At 38.5% G+C, this 23904-nt stretch overlaps 2 protein-coding genes across 2 annotated transcripts; both read right to left on the bottom strand.

Annotated features, from left to right (window-relative positions):
* Nucleotides 1–255: 255 nt before the first annotated feature.
* slc35g1 (solute carrier family 35 member G1) lies at nt 256–8352 on the bottom strand. Its single transcript, XM_079260330.1, has 5 exons — nt 7776–8352; nt 4228–4402; nt 3325–3459; nt 2890–3086; nt 256–2111 (listed from the first exon to the last, which is right to left on the bottom strand). The coding sequence occupies exons 1-5, from the start codon at nt 8086–8088 to the stop codon at nt 1699–1701; spliced, it is 1233 nt and encodes a 410-aa protein (XP_079116456.1). The 5' UTR covers nt 8089–8352; the 3' UTR covers nt 256–1698.
* Nucleotides 8353–10934: 2582 nt separating this feature from the next.
* Nucleotides 10935–22625, bottom strand: lgi1b (leucine-rich, glioma inactivated 1b; the record flags this gene model as incomplete). The annotated part of the gene is made up of 10 exons (XM_079260537.1): nt 10935–11284; nt 11751–11997; nt 12462–12682; nt 14314–14478; nt 14709–14878; nt 15560–15631; nt 18989–19060; nt 21019–21090; nt 22195–22266; nt 22420–22625. 10 exons carry the CDS (start codon nt 22623–22625, stop codon nt 10935–10937), a joined length of 1647 nt encoding a protein of 548 aa, XP_079116663.1.
* Nucleotides 22626–23904: the final 1279 nt, after the last annotated feature.

Below are 23904 nucleotides of genomic sequence, written 5' to 3'. Positions count from 1 at the left end.
TGAAGTAAAAGGCACGAATCCAAAACTAGTTTGTTCAAAAACAATGCACATACAGCGCTAAATGGGCGTAAACGCCAAGATGGCGGACACCCCGTTGCCATGGTAACAGGTGGTCAATGCACTTTTTTACTCGCCTTGGGTTGTTACACATGTGTGCCGAATTTCGTAGCCATAGGTGAAAGTAGACGATCGGGCCCCTAAGGGCCCCCCCAAAAAAGTGCCCCCCCCCCCCAATACATTCTGTAATGTGTTAAGGACCTACCAAATATGAATAGTTACAGTTTTGGTGCACATCGCATGAATTTGTGCAAAGATATAAGCAAACCGTGTTTCATGGCGAGAAGGATTTTTTGCAAGATGGCGGACACCCCGTTGCCATGGTAACAGGTGGTTAATTGAGTTTTTTTGCTGGTCTTGGTTACTTATACATGTGTATCGAATTTCGTAGCCCTAGGTCAAAGTAGACGATCGGGCCCCTAGGGGCCCCCCCCAAAATGCGCCCCCCCCACAATACATATTACAATGCGTTAAGGACCTAATAAATATGAAATATTTTAATTTTGGTTCCGAACGGATGCATTTCTGCAGAGATATAAGCAAACCGTGTTTCATGGCGAGAACGCTTTTTTCCATGGGTTGCAACGGTAACATGCTTTGTCCTCTTGGAAAGATTTCACTAACTTTTGCTCCCCATCTTGTCATGAAGCTTCCTGCTGAGTATGGAGCCAATAGCATGAATCCCCTCAGACTAGTTCGTTCAAATACGATACGCTTAAAGGGATAAAAAGGGCACAAACGCCAAGATGGCGGACACCCCGTTGCCATGGTAACAGGTGGTTAATTGAGTTTTTTGCTCGTCTTGGTTACTTATACATGTGTACCGAATTTCGTAGCCCTAACTCAAAGTAGACGATCGGGCCCCTAGGGGCCCCCCCCAAAATGTGCCCCCCCCACAATACATATTACAATGCGTTAAGGACCCTCGAAATATGACTTATTTTAATTTTGGTTCCGATCGGATCTATTTCTGCGAAGATATGAGTGAACCATGTTTCATGGCGAGAACGCTTTTTTCCATGGGTTGCCACGGTAACACGCTTTCTGCTATCAAAAAGATTTGAATAACTTTTGGTCCCCATCTTGTCACGAAGCTCCATGGCGAATGTGGAGCCAATAGCATGAATCCCCTCAGACTAGTTTGTTCAAATGCGATGCGCCCAAATTGAAAAAACAGGCAAAAAAATGGCCGCAAACGCCAAGATGGCGGACAGCCCGTTTCCATGACAACAGGCGTTTCAATGAATTTTTTACTTGTCTTGATGTGATAGACATGTGTACCGAATTTCGTCGTCCTACGTCAAACTAAAAAATTTTTTCCCCATTCTAGAGGCCATTTTTGGCGTTTCTATGGGGCGCTGTCGAGGCATTTTTGCATTGGCGTGCATACAAATGCCAGATTATCGAAATTTTCACCGGACGTGAGGTGTGTGCCAAGTTTCGCAACTTTTCACGGGGTCTAAGGGGGTCAAAATTGAGCGAGTTGTGCTTAGAACGAGAAGGAGAATAATAAACATTTGGAAAACAATAGGGCCTTGCCATACTTCGTACGGCTCGGACCCTACTAAGAGCAAATCAGAAACATGATAAAAGTAGAAAAAATGATACTATTTTAGTGATATAATAATTTACTTCTGCCTCTCAGCTTTTGCGAGAGTTGGTATACCACTTCCGAAGTGCTACTCCACTGGTGCTCGCCACCACACACAGCGCCCCTCCGAGGCTCCACCAGGTTGGTGCTCGGTTAAAAAAAATGAACTGGAAGAAAAAGGCCAGCACCACATCTACCGTCCTCATCAGGGCCACGGGTCCAGCTTTCTCAATCTGCAGCGCCTTTGTAAGGAAAGTCTGGCCAGCAATACCCAGAACAGCAATCAGCATCATCATCCAGCGATCGCGGCCACAGGATGGGAGCTTCCACTCCCCGAGGACGGACAAGGCGATGACGCACTCAATAAGGCCGATAACAGCGTAATACCACACAGAGAGGTAGTAGTGGACACTCTTCCCCATCTTGCGAAGAACGACAAACGTAAAAGCAGCTCCGATCGCTCCTGCAATGAAAGCAATTCATATGACACAGCATGAAAACACAATAATGCAGTAGTAATTAAAGATGCAAAGGGATAGAAGTCTGTAAATTAATTCACAAACCACGAATCAACTTGACTAAAACAATGAAAAGATGTGTCGGACAATAGTCCGAAATTTCCCCCACTCTTCTCCACAACAAACCCAGCAATGACAATCTCAGTTTACAGAAGAAAAAAACAGAAATTTGGGGAACTAACACAGCTGTGGCTATCGTAGCCATCACTGTGAGCACAGACATACATATCACTGTCTTTACATGCTTAATGTTGCACTGCAATGTATTGGTGAGAAAGCAGGATTGTTCACATGCGGTGAAAAGAAAACTCACTTAACTACTCTATACTTATCTGTGACTATCATCAAGACATCTATATAGCTCTAAAACAAAAGAAATAACCCATATCTGCTAGGTTGAACATTCAGGCAGCTAATTCAGCTTTCTTTTTCTTTTAGCAAACTGCCTTATTTCAACTTGTTTTGGTTGTAAATCATGGAGGACTTCTTTGACAGAAGCTATTAAGCAACACAACATGAAGAAGACCTCTCGTCTGAAAAGAGACATTTTTAATTGGAAAGAGTGAATCCTCCAGCTGAGTCGGATGTGCTGTGAGGGAGGGGTACCATATTCACTTCTCCTGGTTGCCATGGCAATCCTAACCCAGTGTATGAACAGTGCCAGCATCATATTTCAAGCTAAGTGGTTTTCCCTGATTAAGTTTTAACTGTTCATCATGTCACCTGCGAAAGCAGCAATAGTCCCCTTGACGTGGTTAGCGTAATTGCCCTCAATGCCATGGAGGTGCTCGCCAAAGAGGAAGGGGGGGCGAGCAATGAGGATGACTCCGGTGAGGGTGAAAACGGTGAAAACACAGTCCCAGATGGTGCATTTCTCTTTCAGGAAGATCCAAGCCAGGAGAGAGGTGAAGACAGGATTGCTGAGGGGGGGAGGTGGGGGGGGGTCAAAAGATAAAGAGAAAGAGGGTCAGAGAGTGTGACAAAAGGACAAATATGGGTGAATAGTTTAAGAGAAACAAGATTTATTAGATTAGATTTATTTTGCAAGATATTTGTTTGAAAAAACTGACAAAACCAAGTTTAAAATGATAAAATGTGCTTTTAATGTAGATGCATTCATTTTCAACCTGGAACAATTAAGCTTGTAGCAACACCAACCTGAACATGATAACGGTGGCATCTGCCAGCGGCATCTGCTGAACTGCATAGAAGAGCATGATCATTGCATTGGAGCCGAGGAAACCTCGAAGCACCAGATAAATACGTTTATCTCTGGGACCAAGGAAGCCTGTCCTGGAGGAGCAGATACATGAAGATGATGGATGAATGGATGACTGAAAGGATGGATGACTAGACTGACTGATGGAGGAAGCGACTTAAAAAAAAAAAAAATTCAGGAAAGGATGGATGGAGAAAATTTGAGGGATGGCTGAAGAAACTGATAGATTTAAGCGGCAATGACAGTGACGAATGGCTGCACGCATGAGGCTGAAATAAAGGAGGAGAGGCAGATTTGTAGTTGATTAATTAAGGTAAAAACAAAAACCAATAAAAAGGATGAAAAGTTAGATGGCGGAATAAGTTGATGAATGAATACGAGAACTGCTGGAAATGTTTGAGATTCAAGTTTATCTCTGGGTGCAATTCTTAAAACGTATTTAATAATATCAAGGAAACAAAGAAAGGCATTTACAGCTGCCAACAGTTATATGGGAATAATTGGCATATTGACAATACAAGCTATAATTTCATGCCAGAAGGCGTAATTCTGAGCTATTCTATTTTAGGGGATTATACTGTATATTTTTCCGATAACAGCGTGAGAGGAGTAATACATATCTCTCACAACATTTTGACAACTTAATGTTTGAGCAGGGAAGTCAGGATATTTGTCTTCAAAGTGAGTGAAAAGGCATGAACACAAAAAATATAGGAATCCCCAGGGAAAATTACTGGCAGGGTTAAGTGCTACCTCTAAGGTTTAATGTTCCCAATCTGCCCACAAAAACACAGTATAGGAGCATACAGCATGCGTAGACCAGTTATTAAGGTCATGCTTACTTGTGGTAGATGAGTAAAGGCACTATAAAAATCATCTGGAAGAAGCAGCGTATCGCGCTGATCTCGATGGCGTGGACTCCGTGGATGGTTTTCACCAGGAGGGCAATGATGGAGAAGAAAACAGTAGACAGGAATGCGTAGAACAAACCCAGACCTGGACATCTCTTTGGTTCCTCTGGACATATGAAGAAAAAGATTGCAACAGATATGAGAAGGTAGAATATAAAGTCCAAGAGGAGCGTCAACCTTTCTCATTTTAAAACCTGTTAGCTATTCCGATGGGCAACTTGGATTGAAAAAAAAAAACAAAAGACCTTCAAACTTGTGGTGAATCCTTCAAACAACCTCCTCTTGGACAAACAAGCTGACAGGTTTGCAGAGATTGAATTTCAACTTGAAACTACACAAACATTTTTATGGTATTTGCTGACTTGTCCTTGTGTTTTGACAACATATCAAATTCTGAAAAATGTGTTTATGAAAACATATCATTTTAATCTTGATGCTAACCACCCTTTTTGAAAATATTAACAGAGGGGCATCTTTTTCATCATGTTTCCCATTCTTTTTTGATGGAGAACTTCTGTTGTCACAAGATTGAGACCTCTTTGTAGTATTTCAATTTCTTAATGTGCTAGATATTTATAATAAATGACAAGTCTGGAATACTACTTGAACATCTGGGCATTTTTTCTGGCTCCCTGCTGTTGTAGTGCCAGCAGAGGGAAGTTTGGCGTTGTCTTGTTGAAATGTTAAAGCATTAACCTGGCAAAAGAAAATCCTCTGTGTGGCATATGACAGTACATGAATGTTTTTCCTCTTCAGCCGAGAGGAGGTTGGAATCGGGCCTTTCTGTGTACAATCTACACGTTCTTCATGTACAGGAATAGGTTCTTACAGTGTACTCCCACAGGAGGAACAAGATATGCATATTAGGTTAATTTGTATCTTTATATTCTTCCAACAAGTGGGTGTTTTTTGTTCTTAGCCTCTCTGTGTTGGCCTTGCAATGGACTGGTCAGTGTGTCATGGGCTCAGCTATTTGCTGCCCTTGTCTGGAATAAGCACTCATTCAATCATCCATTGTCTATATGGATGTTTGGATGGAATCACCAAATAAAAAAAATAAATAAATAAAACAAGACAATAGTGTTTATTTTCCACAGTTACTCAAAGTTCAGACCCTAATGCTCACCAAGACCAACAGTATATTAATGCAGACATTACTGTTGACGAATGATTTTGTTGCTGAAATTGATCCATGGCATCTGTGTGCAATGAATTAATGGTGTTACCCTCTAAGGTTTTGACAGAGAATATATTCCTTGAGGTCCCTACATGAACCTAGACATCAAGAGAACAAGTACAAACCTTATAATTGTGTGGCAGTTCTTCATATACATGTGACTATATCTTTTTAGACATTTGTTCTGAGAAATATGTTGCTTCTGCCTTTGTATGCCTCGTTGGCATGCATGTCAGCAATGAAGGATCACCATGCTATGAGTTTGGCTTAACATCTTAACCATTCCCCAGGTGTGATTCAAGGTCTTCATCTCCTACTCCACCATTTGAAGTCATGTGTTTTTGACCCTACCCTTTTTCTTTTTTGCCTTAAGGTGTCCAGTGAAGCTAATTGCATAATGTTCCTAATGACATTCCCAATCCACTTCCAGCATAGCCTCATGACTGCGGTTTTCATGCGGTTTTCATTGACTTGTATCAGAGCCGAATTAGGGATGTTGAGGGTCATAACTTTTGTTTTCTTCTTGCTGATCATCAGGCCCACCTGGTCTGCAAAATTGTTTCTTTCTGCATGTGCTGGTGTGTATAAAACACATAAGTGTTAAATCATCTCCAAAATCAGGATTTTCTAAGTCGTAAATGAGGGTCCATCTGATGCCTCCGTGTTAATCTTATGTTGGTTTTCACACGATCCAGTGAGTAATGATATTGGAAATGGTTGCAGACATAGAGGCATCCTTGTCTCAAGTCATTTTTCCACTTCAAAGCGGATGTTGCTGCTCCAAATGCGGCATCTGAAGTTGCTATAAAAGCTTTTGATGACATGAGCAATCTCTGAAGATATTCCATAAGCTCGCAAAATGTGCCAAAGCTGCCTATGTTGATGTTGTCAAAGCCTCTCTGAGAGACCACAAAACTGATAGTTGTCTTTGCCACTTTGTGCATTGCTCAGTGATAATTAAAAAAACTGTCTGTACACCATCATCATTTCCTCAAGCTGTTTGTTCTTTTCTCTGAATTTGGTGCACTGCCTCAGTTGTTCTCTGTATAATAATCTTGGCCAAGATCTCCCTTGGCACTGACAGTAAGGTAATTCCTCTTTCTGAAAATGTGCTTAGGGCTTAAGGGGTTGGGCAATAATTAGTAGTGAGAAATTCAACTAATTGCTATTAGACAATCCTAAGATTCAACCAATATTGTCATTGTAATATAAATCAGTTAAATAGGTTGTTCAGACTTCTTGCAAATGATTGAAGTATGTCATTTTCCTGTCTTTGGGAGGTGGCACTGTGACATTTAGTTCATGTGCACAGTGGTATTTTTTTTTCCACTTTCATATTGACTTTAATCTGGTTTCAAGGGCAATTTAGATCTGATTTTGATTTGACAACGAGAATTTCCCTGAAAGTGTAAAAGAAAAGATGGAACCTACACTTTTAAACAAAGCATCTGTGTCATTTCTGGAATTGCCATTTAACTTCAGGAAAGCAGTCAAATTTAATTGCAAAAAAGGAGAGACAACAACTAACAGGTACAGGTAGCCATACAACTCTCATTTCTGAAACTAAAACCGAAAAATCTCACTTTTCCAAACCATGTAAAACCAATGGGAACATTAATTTGTTCTTTGAAACATCTCGTTTTGGTTGAAAGGCAATTTCTTGTTGAAATAAAGTAGATTAAGACTAAAATCAACTCAGCAATATATATTTAGTCAAATTTATATATTTAATTTCTTTCTCTCTCTTTTAATCAAAAGCCCACAGGTCTTTTGATCCTGTTACTGTAAAAGTGCACAGTCATCCATCCTTTGTAAGGATGATGGAAAATGTTAAGTTGGCTTACAGCAGCTTATCAAACAGAAGGCCACACACTTAGCCAACCCAGCTGCTCATGATATACGTGAACACTGGAAGGGGGAAGAATAAGTGAGGTTCTAAAAATGAGGTTAATTATTAACACAAATAGCATTGATGTAATCTAATATAGTCGAATAAACAACTATATAAAATCATAATGAAATTATTTGAGCCTGCTTTAAAGAAGGAATGGACTTTGAAAGTGGAGGAAATGAATACTATAAAACATGTGCAATGTGCTCTCCTGTTACCAAGGTATATCCCCGTTTATAGGCTAATAGCGCTCACGTGATATGTTATCACTGATACGTGACGTAGCTTTGTTGTATAACGTGAAACTAAGCAGGAAGTTAATGGTTGACTTTAGTGTCTGCATCTATCAGTATCGCAAACAGCGGCACGTGGGGTGAGGGATAATTACACTTTAATTGATAGCTCCCTTACCTTCACGTGCGCGTCCCCCTGGGGAAGAAGCGCGCCTGCTTCTGACGCAAAACGCCGGTAGACACAGCGTTTCCTTCTCGCCGCTTTCCAGGGAATTTCCACTTCTTTTCGCTTCCTCCTCTTCAGCATCATCAACATGAAGGCAATTACTTCGCAGATGAATTCTCTCTTCTGTCTGCTCATCGCCGCCGACTTCGTCTTCATGTCCGTGGCAGCTTTGTTTGTCATGGCTGACAACTTTATGAAACACCACCGTGACGTCGTCCTCTTCGGTTAAAGCCCGGTCGTGTGTACAGTGGTTGCAGTCGCCCATGTTAAGATGTGGCAGCTAAGCGGCAGCATGCCTCGGTGGGAATATTGTTCGTTGTCTCCGCTGCTCTGAGAGACTGAGAAGGCAAGGTTAATCACTAACCTTGGTGTCTCACTACAGACTCCCATGCGGTGATTGCTTTACCCACAGGGGGGCAGAAGGGAACTCACCTTACCTCTGATGGGAAACTAAAATATTACTCAACGTTCACGCCCCTTTTATATAGCAAGGAGTAATGGTGTGGACCTCCATAATTAGCCAAATCATAAAATCTCACATTCTTTCATTGACTAGAGCTTGATAAGTATCCTGGTTGTGGTGTACTTGCTTTTTGATGCTGTTGCTATTAATTTGGGGGGGTTGAGCTGTATATATATTAGCCTTATTTGTATTCATAACAGCAATATGAAGATTGCATTGATAAAATAAACAGTGCCCAAACCGTGTCTAAATACTTTGGAGAAGCATTTATTATTACTGAAAGGGGATGGATGGAAGGGGAGGGGGAGCAGTAAGTCACATCAGTACTGATGATAATAACATCAAAATCAGGGATGCAAAAGCATAACTGCATATCTACAACAATTGAAAGAAAGTTCTAATTCAGCACTTTATTGCTACTTTACATAAAGTACAATGAGCAAGGTGACAACTAATTAGATGACAACAAACTAGATAAGACGGATATGAGTAAATCTACTGTTTTGCAGAATGGCATGTTAAAGGAGTGATATTTGCTTTTCTATTTCTAGAATAAATTCTACACTGTCAAAAATAACACTGAGTCTGCTTCTCTCTACATACAAAAGTAATTACTTTACACAGTATTGTAAACACATAAACACTATATTTGGCAAGTTGTTGTCAGGGATGTTTTTAACAGTTATCAAGATAAGGCTTCCTTTTTGAGAATAGGAGGACCGTGTGAAAGCACAGGTAGTATATGCCGCACAGTGGTTGGCTTTGAGTTGTGGAGTAAAGACAACAATTGTTTTGTCAACGAGGGAGAAAATGGGTAAGAGTGCAGTGAAAGCGAGAGGGCTGGGTGGGTTACACAGTGGGATGCTTCTAGTGAGTCATTCATCAGAAACCAACACTATGAGTGTCTATTACACAAGCAATCAATGTAGTTTCTCACAGTGTTTTTTCATATTTTGAATACACTTTATCAGGTGTAAATAATAAGTAAAGAGTGGAGGAGGGCATGTTGATTATTGTCAAGGATGTTAAGATTGTTAATTTGTATTGTTGGAAGCATGTATTATCAAGTTAGTTCTTATACTGATACTCTAACCGTAGTTTTGCAAACTATTTGTTTTAAAATGTAGGTGAATTTGTTTTTGTTATTTGTACACTTGTATTTGCCCAGTACTATCAAATGCCACGGAAAATTATGCAAGATATGTGACTGTGACTTCCAGTCATTCAGCAGGTATTTAGAAAGCCTTGAACTGTTCAACTCTTGTAAGCAATAACAATAATAATAATAAACCTTACAGTATGGCAATGTAAGTTTTTTAAACACAAATCCAAAAATGTGACCAAACAAAGTTGAAAACTGGAAACTTTGACCCAAATGAAGAAGGGACCTGAATGATCTTTTGGACTATAGTGTTCTTGTCCAATTGTCCTTAAAGGGAAAGCTCACTGCAAATAAATTATTCACAGTGATTGTCTTAAATCCAAATGATAACATTGTACAATGTTTTTATGGAAGTGGATAATTCCAGGATGAAATTTTTGCCCTCACAATGTCTTCACAAGGGATCAATGAGTAGTATGAATCAAAGGCTATTGCCTTCCCAGTCACAACATTTCAATCCAAAGGAATATTACAGTATGGAAGAGCTTTAAACAATGTGTTAGACAGAAACTTTTCTTCTATATCACAGTCAAAGTAAGACTGTCATGTAACTAGCAAATGATAAGCCAGAATCGATACATGCTAGATTACATTGTTGTCGGTGCATTAGCTTGGAGAGGCTAACGACTAGCATCCCTAAGCTAGTGCTGGCTTATCACTAGTTGAATTCGATAGCTTAACAGGAACAAAGTCTATGCCAAGTACTCAAAAGTCTTATCTTTGGCCTTTTACTTTGTCATATTTATCATAATAATCAAAACTCAAAACACCTTAGGTAAAACGTGTTTTGCTCATTATAAAAAACAAGTTGTGTTGAAGTTGTTGCCCAACATCATACAACGACATCACTTTCCTTTCAATTGTCACATATCTGTACTCAGCAGTTGGTTTTACACTATAATTAATTTTTCTGAAACAAACTGCTGAGTTAAAGAAGACAACAAAAACTGCCCTCCTTTTCATTTTAAAAGAAATATTTTCCTCTTTAGCAAGCATTGATCAACATCATCAATTATTTAGACCTTTCCTATCACAAAGTCCTACTAGAAAGTAATTTATGGCTCTGAAAAAATTAAACATTAAACAATAGTAGCAATTGTGGTCTGAATGATAGAAGTGACAACCTCATGACTTTCTTATCATGAAAAATACTTATATTAATTTTTTGAATTGTGACTAAAGAATTTAAAAATGATGACAATATTAGGAAATATCAACAAGTTTAAACAAGCTGCCAGTATTACATATAAGGAACTGTGAAAAAAAGGGGTCATGTCATCTCAAAATAAACTTGATGATCACAACCGATAAAAAATAAGTTCAGATATTATTAGTAGAAATCCCTTCAGTTTTAGCCTGGAACCTCATTTTGTTTGAGCTATATGATCAAAAAAAGTTTGGGGGGGGGTTAAAAAGGACTGAAAAGTCCGACAAAATAATAGAACAAGCCATCTGAAAAGCAATGCTCAACAAACAAACACTGTGTTTAATTACTCAAATCGATCATGAGATGCTCATATATCTGAGTTTTTCCCTTGAAGCTGGATGCAAGCAGAAACACCCTGTTGTCAACGGCAACAACGGAAAACCCTCGAGGTGCCTGGATACTCAGCTCCTGAGATGGTACAAACTGGCCCCTCTTAGTGTCCCATTGGTAGACTTGTGTCAGTGAATAATCGCTGCCCAAGATGGCGTACTGCCAGTTGCCGACGGAGACTGGCTGGAACACCATGGAGCCACGGGAGGGAAATGTCTGGACCTCGTTGAACATGGCACCGTCCCAGCGCATCACCCTGGAGTCCCCGATGAATCTTGTCAAGCATATGAACAGATCACCTTTGAAAAGGACAAAGTTTAGACATTCAACAACTAAATGTGGATGGGCAGGAGAAAAGCTTAGAAAACACTTTACGTAATTAAAAAATAATTCATTGCTTGTTTTCAAAAGCAATTCAGTAAAGAGCCCCCTATAATTTAATCACACTTTAAGAAAGGAAAAGGTATAGGTCATATTTCACAACAATTATTTATGTGAAGGTTTTATGGGAGTGACATAAAACTAACTTCAAAGCGAACCCGCTCTTTAATATTTCCAAGCAAGGAGAATCTACTGTCATAAATTACATTTAAAGCATGACACATTTATATTAATATTAAATCAAATCCATCACATGAAATATTAGACTTATGACACACCACAGTCTCATTCAGTTGGAGGATTAAATTATTAGCATCTGGAGAAAGAAATCACACTGTACATTGTCTTCTCATAGTTTCAATTGTCAAAAGCTGCAGTTCTCACCTTTTACCCAAAAATGTTTGACAGAGAAGACATCCTCCATGTCTGGTATGTCAGTCCTGCGGTCAAACTTCTTTTGGCTCCTGTTCCACTGGTACACAACAGGCCTCTGAGAGCTGCTGGACAAAATCAGATGGGGTTTGTTGGAGATCTCCAGATATTCTACATCTGTGTCCCTGTACCACGGGTGGAGAGACTGGTGGGAGTAGAAGCCATTGCCGTTCCATTTGTACACAGTTGTGGAGCCAGCCTGCAAAAGGAACACATATATCACCTCAGATTAGTCTCCCTCAAAGCATGTCCTTAATGCAAAATAATTTTCATAAAAAAAAAAAAAAAAATGTTCTTTAAAAGTCATTTTTTCAGAATGGCTTTTAAAGACTAATATTACACATTACTAAACAGTTAAACATAAGCATGCATGTTCCAGGGTGTCCCCAAAGCATATGTAGAAGCATGTGCAAAGATTTGGCAATGTGAACCTAAGCAGGAGTAGACGTGAGACAACACGTTGCACAGAAGAACAGAAGGGAGAAAAACTGGCAGACATTGTGACATTATTCACACGGGGGACACAGTAACATCTGTGCAATATATTGGCATCAAATGCGAAGGCCTAATTGTTACCGGTCCGTAAATGTCAGATAATGTTTATGTTTTAACTCCAAAACAGTTTTTTCTTTCAGTGTGGAGAAGAAAAGTAAAAAGCCCAACCTTAGAGCTGTCTGCGATCACAAAGAAAGACTCCCCATTGATCACAAATGTTTCAATGTCATTGGGTTTGCGAATCTTCAGGATGTCAATATCCTGGATCTTGATGAACTTGCTGGCAGAAGAGTCACGTTTATAAATGTGTGAGCCTCCAAACAACTGGGCCACAATGACAAAGAGGTGGTTGTCAATCACCATGGGCTTGCAGACCACAGTGGAGGTGCCTTAAAAGTCAAAGAAATAAGAAATGAAGAAGAAAGAAAAGAGCTGGTAATAATAGTATCATTAGTGGCAGAAAGTAATCTAGACTTTGTTTTGCAACAGTAAAGAGTACTTAAAAATATTTGCCGCAGGATACAGTTACACTATAATTGAATTATGGTACACATTAATGAAAAAGAAAATATCTAACAAAGATTTGTATTAAAAAATAAAAGGGCAAAACCATCAGCAAACTTTAAAATAGGATGATTGTATGAAAAAAAAAAGACTGTGATGAAACAACATATTATAGCTTCCTCCTCATCAGGACTAAGTTACTGTTATTGGTTGTTAGTTTGGAGTTAATTGTAAGTAATTTTGCACAGTTGATCAATTTAATCCAGTGGTCTGAATCTAAACTTATGAATTCTTGTAAAAGCTCACCAAATAAAAGTAAATGAGTTAGGATATTTTATCAGACAGTGAGGGTAAAATGAAGTTTATATAATTGTATCGCTTTGATGTTAATTATGCTTTTTAAAAGAGTTGGGGCAGGTACATATTTACCTCTGTAATCTGTTTTTGTCTTTGGCAAATGATACCCATATATGTATTGTGAAATGCAAAAATATGATTCCATGTAAGATTTCTGCTTCTCCTGTGTCATGTTTTCTGTTTTAAAAAGGCCCAAAAAAGTTTTCGGTGGGTGACAGAATCTGTTACAGGGCTGTAATTAATGTCAAGAATTTTTTAGCATCATCTTCTCCAAAATCCATATTAATCATTCTGCTTTCACATGCTTGCAAGTTAAAAATGCCATGTGCACTAATGCATTAATGATAGCAAACTCAGATTGAACCCTCTACTCTCTTGCCTGGGGAGAAAGTATCCACATTTTGCTTCAAGATTTTTAGATTTTAGTTGATTTACAAAGTGAGTGTTCAGCTTCTCATTTAGAACATATTTAATGAGTTTTAGCGAACAAAATGTGATTTTTCTTGACAATGTTTTATGTCTGTTTGTTTGTTTTTTTTGTTTTTTTTGCAAGATGCAGCAACAGACTATCTTTACTGAAGCTACTTGCTGAGTTTTGTTTTCTGTTCTTATCTTTTGTAGAGATTTTCCATGGATTCTCTGAACCTATAACTACTGCATTTTACTGTTTCATTTTACATTCCTGGTACAAACATAACATATATACATACTGGAATGTCATGTTTTTCTGAGGTGTTGTTTTACTATATTTATTGAGTATAGATGTGAAAGTAACTAGTTCTTAAACCACTGTCACTCTGTGTATGCTCTGGATGTGGGATTTGATTGATGTCTTCGAGTCAATGAAACCTGTTGGTTTTCTTAAACTAGGCTATTTACTATGAACTGACTGGAATTGATGTGTCTGCAAAGTCCTCTGAGTTGACATTGTAGTGAAGTTGTGTTATACAAATAAAGCTAAACTTGAATTGAAATAAATATGTCAGTTTTATCAGTGAGAAGTAACGCAAACACTCAGATTTAAGTATGTTTAAATTGATGTAAAGATTGTTCCACTGTTCTGACTGTCAATGATGCCCTCAACAATAATTACATAGTGTCATTTGAGGCAGGAAAGTTTCCAGTGTGCTGTCTGGTTTTCACTTGTTTTTAAACTCACTTTCAATGGTGTCATAAGTCCTGAAGGTCATCTCAACATGATCCCATTCCAGGAAACTGCATGTCCCAGCAAAGGGCTGGGCAAACACAACGTACTGCTCGTTATCAAAGGTGAAGGCCTCCACTGAAATTGACTCAAACTTCAGCAGCTGATAGGAGGCAAACTCTGAAAAGTATGACACAACAGTTCATTTTGTCCTTCAAGTAACTGATTCATGCTTGCAAATTCTTGTTTCAACACAAAGGAAGAGCATTGTTATGCACTTTCTTTACTTTAACATCAGCACAGAAATTGTGGATAAGGAGAGCGAGGATATATGAGAGATACCAGGTGGTTGGTTTCTGTGTGACAATATTCTTGTACAAAAAAAAGGGGCAGACGTTAGAAGATGATACCTGCCGTGATGCAGTCAAAAGAATGTGGCAGCAGGTCATTGATCTTCTTCCCTTGCTGAATGGGGGGGCCGCTGCAGTAGATCTGATCCAGGGTGGCATTGGTATGATGCATCCACTCCACCAACCACTTGAGCTTGCAGTCGCAAATGAGATTGTTGCCTCGCAGATCCCTGCATGCACAAATATAATAATGTAATATCATCAGTACTTCCCCTTAAAACTGGCATCTTTTGCTTTTTTTTTTCCAGCCACTGTGCAGCCAGGTTCAGCTCACTGCTGTAATCCCTGCCTCTTCTCTACTCAGTTGCACTATGGCGTCTGGCCAACAAAGCCACCACAAGTGTCCTATCTCCAGAGTACTCTGTGCTCATCACCCACTCACAGTCTGAATAGCTATTAACCTTGGATGAGAGTACTGAACCCACAGACACAGGCGTTGTTCCAGCTGGTTATGTCAGTGTGACCAAATGCAGGATCCACCTCTTGCTTCCATGATTTCTTTACCATTTACTCGGATGTTCTGGCATCCTAACCCAAGCGTCCCCTTGCTTCTTTCAGTATTGTATCCTCCTTTGTATTCCCTTTATTATAATGTGGAAGAGCTTTTACGTAATATTTTTCATCACCTCTCATTGTATTTTCAGCACTATGGCCAAAAAAAAAAAAAAAAAAATGGACGTATCACTCATCATATACTGTAAACAACAACTACCTTCGAAAAATATTAGATTTTTGCTGCACTCATGCGGCTCATAAGCTATAATCTGAACATGTTGAAAGAGTAAGTGAAACTATATTACAGTTACTTTAGATATATACAAAAACACTTTACATATGAAATGCAGACTTACACTTTGGTCAAAGCATCCATGTCCTTGAAAACATCTTTTGGCAGCGTCTCCAGGTTGTTGTAGGCCAGACTCCTGATTACCAAAGAGGAACAAATAAGTATACTAACTGAATTAGAAGTAAACTGTACCTCTTTGGACAGCAGACATGTCCATCCATCCATCCATCCATCCATCCATCCATCCATCCATGCATGGCTGTTCAGAAAGTGGCTTTAAAAAGGTCAGGATAAAAAAGCAACCGCATGCTTCCATAATAATGAGGTCTGACAGTGTTCATGTGACACACAGCCATGTAAAATATGTGTACTGATAAATGCTAAATAGGATGGGAAATTTGATTACACTCTCCTCCTTATCTGTTCAATTTATAGATTAGAGCTGAAATTGGAACACTGTAAAATGTTAACTTTGAAGTTTGTAAATCTTTTAAATATAGTGTTCCATGGAAAGATGCAAAAAAAATCAGCACATTTAATGAAATGTAGCTGAAAAATGTTTAAGAATTTAAAGGTTTTGCTAGAAATATATGATAATGTATATTGTGCTTCACTCAGGCAACACTAAAATAAAAAAGCAATCATCCCGTGCACTATGGAGTATTTCTGAAAACCAGATACATGAGATCCATATCAGGAAACTTAGAAAATCGAAAAAATACCAACAGGTGTGTTATTTCATTGTGCAGTAAAAAGTCAGCATCGGTGATGATATCAGGGTGCATTATTTTGCAGTAATACAGAGAATATCCAGATAATATTTAGAGAAGAGCTTGCTGTTCTGATATGGTAAAAGATCTTGATTGGTCGACGGGCAACCCAGACCTGAATCCAAACATGATGACAAATGATTGACTGCAGTTTCATAGTGAGCAAATATTGCAAAAATAAAAATAACAAAACCTTTCACAACTATTGTTTGTCATTTCACATTTTTATCATCTAAAATGGTATAAAAAAAAAAAAAATAAAAAAAAAAAAAGGTTTGAGGCAGAAAAGTGATAATGTAGCTTTTGTTGCAACTTCTTTGGAACATAATATTCCAACACAATACTTGTTACACAGATTTTGCACAGTGTGCAGGTGTGTTTTTTGGAAACAGAATTTTCTTGCTATGGCTCACACTTTGTACTAAAAATCTGTGCCACTGTTTTGTCTTTCAGCCACCTAGAACAGTGCCAGCCTAAGTGCTCTGGAGTGAATGGCATCTCTTTCAGACACTTAAGACCAGCCAACAAACAGGGCCCACAGATATGGTTTGTTTCAGAACTGAACTCAACTCCAAAACAGCAAAACAGAAAGAGATGAAAGCTGAATTATTCATTTGAAAGACTGCCGTTCAGGGAAAAGAGACCATTTTTGCTTTGAGCTTGAGCAAGAAAGCCCATTCCAAACAGATGGGTTAGAACAGAGTGAGTTGGAACAAAAACCCTGCCTGTGGCCTTTAATAATGTATTTACTGTAGTGGTTGTATTTAAAGTGCTCATAGACAGTGAAAATCATCATTTAGTTTTGTAAAGGTTTTACTTTTGCATATTGTGTAAACAGTATACAGTGGAACATGCTGAAGACACTGGGCTGGAGCACTAAACTGTTATAATTCTAACTTGCAGCTGAATTATTTTGTTCCCCAACAGAAACCACATGGAGTCCAAAGCCTCTCCAAATTACATTTGGATTTGTACAAAATCTTGACACCTTTACTGGATTATCAAATGCTGAATGAACATGAGATGCATGAAACGATGCTACGGTTGTGTGTATGGACATTTTATGTGCATTTTATTATTTTGCCAAAAGAAAAAAAAAAAAAGAAAAGAATCCCATCAAGAAGCAGCCTGCATTTTAAAAGCACACAGAACCTTAAATATAATGTTGCTGACAAGTAGATGAAGGATGCTGAATTAAACCTCATGAAGTGCAACATTTCTGAGAAGACAAGAGAAAGTTTGGAATTGTAAAGATGACGTTATCAGACCCAGGAATGGAGAACCAGGTTCAGAAGCACCACCCCGGGTCTATCAGCTTGGCAACAGGAAGGCGTCTTCCATTATTTTTTTTTTTAAGTATATAGATAAAAGTAGGGAATTTGCTTGTAGGAAAAAAAGGGTTCAGAGTCATTAGTCTCCAGAAGAGTTTTTGACATAGTCCTCTGTCTCAGTTGTCTCATTCATTCTGCAGAACCAGATCATGGTGCTGCCACCACCATGTTTTGACAGTGATACAGGTTTTCATACAAAATTAAAGCTGGGGGAGGTAATCTTACTCAGAGATTTTTTTTTTGTTTTACTCAGGGGGAAGTGGTTCCTTGTCCTGATAGTAGTCCATACATTTTGTAATCATGAACAAGAAGAAATATCATTAGACCCCTCAGTTTACTGTAAATTTGTAAAAATTCTGACCAATCCAAACTTTCGGACCGAAATGGAGTTGTTCATTTTTTATATTAAAAAAAGCCTTGGATCACGCAAAGAGCAAAACCAAAAGGGGAGGAGCCAAGACAGGGTGCCACTTTCACATCTGGCTTCCTCCCCAACATTACCTACCCCAGTCTTAATAAGAAAAAATGTTGATGATTGAGGACACCAGTTGTTGGTTGACTAATGCTATTTTTGTTCCCAAAATAAATCAACTTCTTAGTGTTTTGCCATCTTAAGTTTACTTTTTCTGAAAGAAGCTATGAAACGCCACCTATTCATATCTGGTGCAGGCTGATGCTGCTCACTCAGAACATGTTCAGAACAACCTGTTAGAGTCAGGGACAGATTATAGGTCACCCAGTCTATGGTTACGGTACAACTATTTTTAGACTTGACATACAAGTCCCTCACGTTCCCAGCTACTCTTATACTCTGCAATTCATTAGCATAAAAAATATATATATTTAGTTTTCCTCTTTGATTATTTTTCAATAACAGAATTTCTCTGTTAGGAAATGATGTCCTGTGCTTCATTTATGGCACTCACACCACGCAAAATCAGAGTTAGTGACACTAGTTCCATTAGTGTTCTCACTTTTATTCGTGTGTTGGCTTATTTTGTAATTAATTAAACATATACTTTGATAATCTGTTCACAATAATAACTGGCTTTGGGAGAAAATGCAGCAAACCACTGAATAATTCCTGTTTACAGACAGATTTCTGATGCTCTAAGCGATGAGACATTAGGTTTGCCCCTCTGCAACGTGATCCAGCAGTCACCTTGTGAGCTGAGCCCCGACAGCAGTTTGTCTGTCTACCTTTGCATTCCAGATAGACACAAAGTGATACAGTGACAGAAAAGGGAAAGTGACGCACAGATTGTTTTAAGATATTCTGACCACCCAACAATATTTCTTCGCACTGCTGCTTTCGAGAGACTGAGAAAGTTTGGGAGAAAACAGAGAAGTTACATTTTTCCAACCTAACATCTGCAAAGACAAATTACTTACAGATGTATCAGTGCCTTCAGGCCTCTGAATGCAAAAGGGGATATGGATGCAATTCTGTTGTTTTCAATGAATCTGTAAATGACAAGCAAGATTTCAACAGATCAGCAAAAATAAACACTTTCAAATGATCCTGTACAGATATAACTATATATCATCCACAGTGACCCTAACATCTGCATCCTCATCCAACATATATGGAGCACTGATGTACATACAATACGGCATGCAGTATATGTAATGGAAAATGTCATATGAAACTGGCATGACGGAAATGCAGGTGTTTTCAGTTAATTGAGCTTATCCGCCTGAGCTGGTGTTGAGCTGGGAGTTATATTAATGCAGCATAAATTTGGAACTAATAAAAATCCTTCCATAATTGAGCTGAATAAGTAAAAACATGTATGCAGATGTGCTCAAACAGCCTTGTCGTGAATTGCAGTTTTCTGCAGCACCTCCTCCCCAAAATCTGATGGCTCTTCAGCAAATCAACATATCCACAGTTCTGCACAAAGGTTTACATATACGCTTCTTGAACATGAATGTCATGACCACATTAGACCTTCAGGGGTTTTTAATAGAGTTTTAAATGAGTGCGGAGTTTCCTGGAGTAAATACAGGATCAAAATATGCAAAGTATCACATGTAAATATGCCAGAGTTAATTATGTTCCTGCTGCTGTCCATCATTTACTGCTTCTGATTGCTTCAGTAAGGGGTTTAACTGTCCTTGCTGGATTAAAAAACACACAATAGTGATGGGGAGGTCTCAGAGGCTCAGCGCACATGAGAGAAAGAGGGTTGTTGTTTCACACAAGTCAGGAAATGTGCATTACAACAAGCAGTTTGAAGGTGAAACCACTTTGATAACAACACAGAAGAAGACCTTGACTGTCATTCCTACGATAAAACTGTTTGAACAGATATAAATAATATTTTATACAACAAAGCACATGACTTAGAAGCTTCAAAAACATCACTCTAGCTGCTTGCTGTGTCACTGAAGCCCCTGATTTAAAAGTCAACATCTCCAAGATCAAATAAAATTTACATCTGACCTTTGTGTACAAGTTAGGCTTTATAACCCACAATAATGCAACAGAATTACAACACATAGAGGTGCTATCATGGTATTTTGGTGTTGCAGCCTGTATTTGGGTTATAATGTGAGTGGAACAATACATAACACAAATTATCATCTAGAGAGAAATTTGGTTGGAGAAATTTAATGGGCTTCTTCATGACACCAAAAAATAAAAAGAAAAAACAGTTGGAGACAATGAAGACAATGTGGACAAGTGAGAGTCAACCGCTTTCATATAGTATGGTTATTTATAAAAATACAATCATTTTGGGAAGGGGTCCTCAGACATATAGAAGAAACTTTTGGACAAGACATGTCAAATATTATTGGCCTATGACATTATTGACTGATATCTGCATTAAAATGCAATATTGGAAATTATTGGTGTCAGTTCTAACTTTTTTCATGACACAGCCTTGACACAATATGCACATATTATAATCAAACTCTTCAACTTTGTCACCTCTAACTCAAAATAACAAAATATAAGACATGTCATGGATAGTTTTCCAGATAACTTTGTTTGTTTGGAAGAACTTGCTCCAAAAGTATTGGTATCAGTTGACATCGGTATCGGAAATTAAGATTTTGACAAAACTGGTATGTCAGAGATCGGTAAAAATGCCAATGGGGAACATCCCTATTTGGGATACAACATTCCTAATCATCCCTGGTATTTGTATCTTAGACTGATACCAAAAGAACTAATTGATGAAGGAGACACATCTCTTTACAACTCTATCTCTCTTGGCTAAGAAAACCATTCTAAGAAACTGGATAAAGATGGCCACACCTGGATTCAACCACTGGCAGGACATCATAGAGGAAATTCAGTCAATAGAACAAAAGATTGCATTAAAGGCCCAGTTTTGCCATGGCATTCATATTCTTGATAATAAAATCTAAAACATATATTTTAACTGTTCATACATGATAAAGAAAACACTTACAGGTATTCAAGGTGTGGTAACCCTTGGAATGCATCCTCGTCAATCAGGTCAAAAGAGTTTGCTGTGAATAATCTGAAAAGAAAATCTTAAATTTATTTATTCTTTTTTTTTTTAAGTCAAAAGTGCAGTTCATGATTTTGGCACAGTTCCCAAAATATTACAAAGAGTGACAATTTTTTCCCAACCACTTCTTCATATTTCTTAACTGTGTTGTGTAGAATTTAAATGTGTAAACCAGAAGAAAAACATTATTAGTGATGTACTGTGGTAGATCTTTTAAGGGACATGTGCTGAGATAAATGTTATTCTGATATCAAAACAGACAAAAACTAATATAGCAGCAGACTATGGGAATAAATCTGTGTTTACTTCTTTATCATCTCACATATTGGGACATAGTTGTATTGACTGATTCAAGGAGAAACTTTAATGTAATTTGAAATTGTGTGTTTGCGATTTTTTTTTTAAGATTGATGTTGAGTGACAGAATTAATCATCATTATGTTACCATGTTACATTTTCGGATGAATTGCAGAGTTTTTTTTTTTGTTTTTTTTTTTGTTTTTTTTTTGTAGTGCATTTGCACGCAAGTTTTTCAAATATTAGCACCAAAGGGTCAAAAAAGTGTCAATCCTTTTTTTGATGCATGATGCTTCCTCATATCACATTTAAAATTCCCAGCCTATTCAGTCTCCAGTCTCATGCAAGAGACAGGAACTGATGCTAAGACAAATATTTGACTGAGACAAAGGGATGCTGAGCCTGCTAAGATGTACATTGCAAGGTGTGAAAGCACAATTAAGCCTTCGCCATCAGATTATACTTTTGCACTGTCAAACTGCTTAATAAACCTATAATATTGCCTAGAACAATGTTTCTAAATTAAAACATCATCCATAACAAGCTTATTGTTTTTTCAATGTCTTTTTCTTCCCTTTCCCACCCCAAACACATACAAACTGTTCCTCTGTAACCAACCCCCTGCTGAGTTGCTCTAGCCATGTGGTCTATTGCATAATCATGACACCATTATGGAGAATCCCCCTTTAAATCTGCATATCAGCCTCTATAGAGCCCCTTGGAGAGACATCCCATTGCATTGTTCTAGATAGATAGATAGATAGATAGATAGATAGATAGATAGATAGATAGATAGATAGATAGATAGATACTCACAGCAGTTGCAGGTGAGGTGTGTGAACAAAGCTACTTCCTGTGATTTCATTGAATCCGGACTTGACAAAAGAGCTGTATAATTGGAGAAAGAGAGCTTATTTAAATGGATTGAATATTGAAGAAGTAGTAAATGTTAAAAAATGTCGTAGCTTTCTGCTAGTTGGTAATACTTGACACAAAGAAAGCAAGTCTCAGGAATCCAGAGCCGAGCTCAGCATCACTCACAGCGAAACGACGTCGGATGGGAAAGTGTGAGGCACAGATCGGACACTCTCACACAGGGCATTATCTTTAGTGCAAGTACATCCAGTGGGACATCGGGGCTGCCTGACTCTCCGTCCGTCTGTTAACACCAAGCTGAGAGAAACGACCCAAACCAGAAGCGTCCATCCTCTCCATCCTCTACCCGGGTATCCCGTTACTTCTGTCATCCCTGCACGCGCAACTTCCAGAACAAACCTGCAGACGATCGCGAACAACAACAAAGATTTTTTTCCCTCCCTTTTCTCCTCTTCTTCTTCTTCTTCTTCTTCTTTTTTTTTTAGAAAATAAAAATTGAGCAGATAAGCTTTGATGCAGCTTGTCACTATGCCGCTTGCGTCTCAACAGCAAGGCACCACTCCAGCAGATTTGTTCTGCAAGGCGCAGGATTACAAATGCGGGGCAGACGGGACATCAGACCGGATAACATCTTAGATTTTTTGGCAAGAAAAAAAATGATCTCATCCTTGAAAAGTGCAAGACAAGAATAGAAAATAAATAAATAAATAAAACAAATGAAAGAAAGAAATCGTGCGCTTTTTTAGTTTACTGCCTCCAGAGAAGTAGCCTTGTAACCTAAATGTCGTCCTCATAAAAGAAAGAAAAAACCCATCAGAGAGAAAGGGAGAGGAAGAAAGAAAGGGATGGGGGAGGAGGGGGAGAGCCCCTAAGGTGCGCTTTTTTTTTATCAGCTCTGCCAGCTATTATTTATGCGCGCTTCAGAGCCGTGGATGGTTAATGGGAAGCTGCTATTCATCAGGCTCTGTGCAAATGCACCTGCCCCACTCATTTAAATGCCGCCTCCTTTCTTTGCTGCTTTGGCATGATAATGACATTAGTGATGAAAAGAAGATGGGTTTCAAGGGAATAAGATGGAGACACGAGACATAGTAAACACAGCACTGAATTTCATGAATATTTTTGTTTTTTCTTCAGACAATAAATAATGAGGATTCCTTCCTTTTTCCTTCTGCTTTCTTCGGCAACCACACTATAAGTCCTTTGTTAAGTCCAGTTGAAAGTCATGAAACACTGGACTTCTGTTTCCAGACTGTGGTGAACTTTCGCTCCTGCAATTCATCATAATCCAAGGTCTGACTTATAGTCAGACGTGCAAATGGTATAATACTCTCTTTATCTTCAATCTACACTTCAGAAGCATTTAGGTTGTTTATTCCTTAGTGGAGATGAACGATATGAAGAGGAACAATGCAACTGGTCATTGTAATTGGGCTATTTGTTCCGAGATGGATGTTTAAGCTCCCTGTTAACCCCCTGTAATTTTCACAATATGCTGTTTCCCACTGAGCTGTGTGTGATGTGATCATTGTCTGGTCTCAGTATTAGGAAAGGCTGGATAGATGATTTGCATATCATCAATCAACCAGTCCACTGTCAAAAGGAAAAGGAAACCCAACAAATCTACTAACGAATATGTATATATATATA

The sequence above is a fragment of the Telmatherina bonti genome (genome assembly GCF_933228915.1).
Source record: "Telmatherina bonti genome assembly, chromosome: 21".
Classification (NCBI taxonomy): domain Eukaryota; kingdom Metazoa; phylum Chordata; class Actinopteri; order Atheriniformes; family Telmatherinidae; genus Telmatherina; species Telmatherina bonti.
Note: the sequence above shows the minus strand (reverse complement) of the source record. Positions and strands in the feature narration are given on the sequence as shown.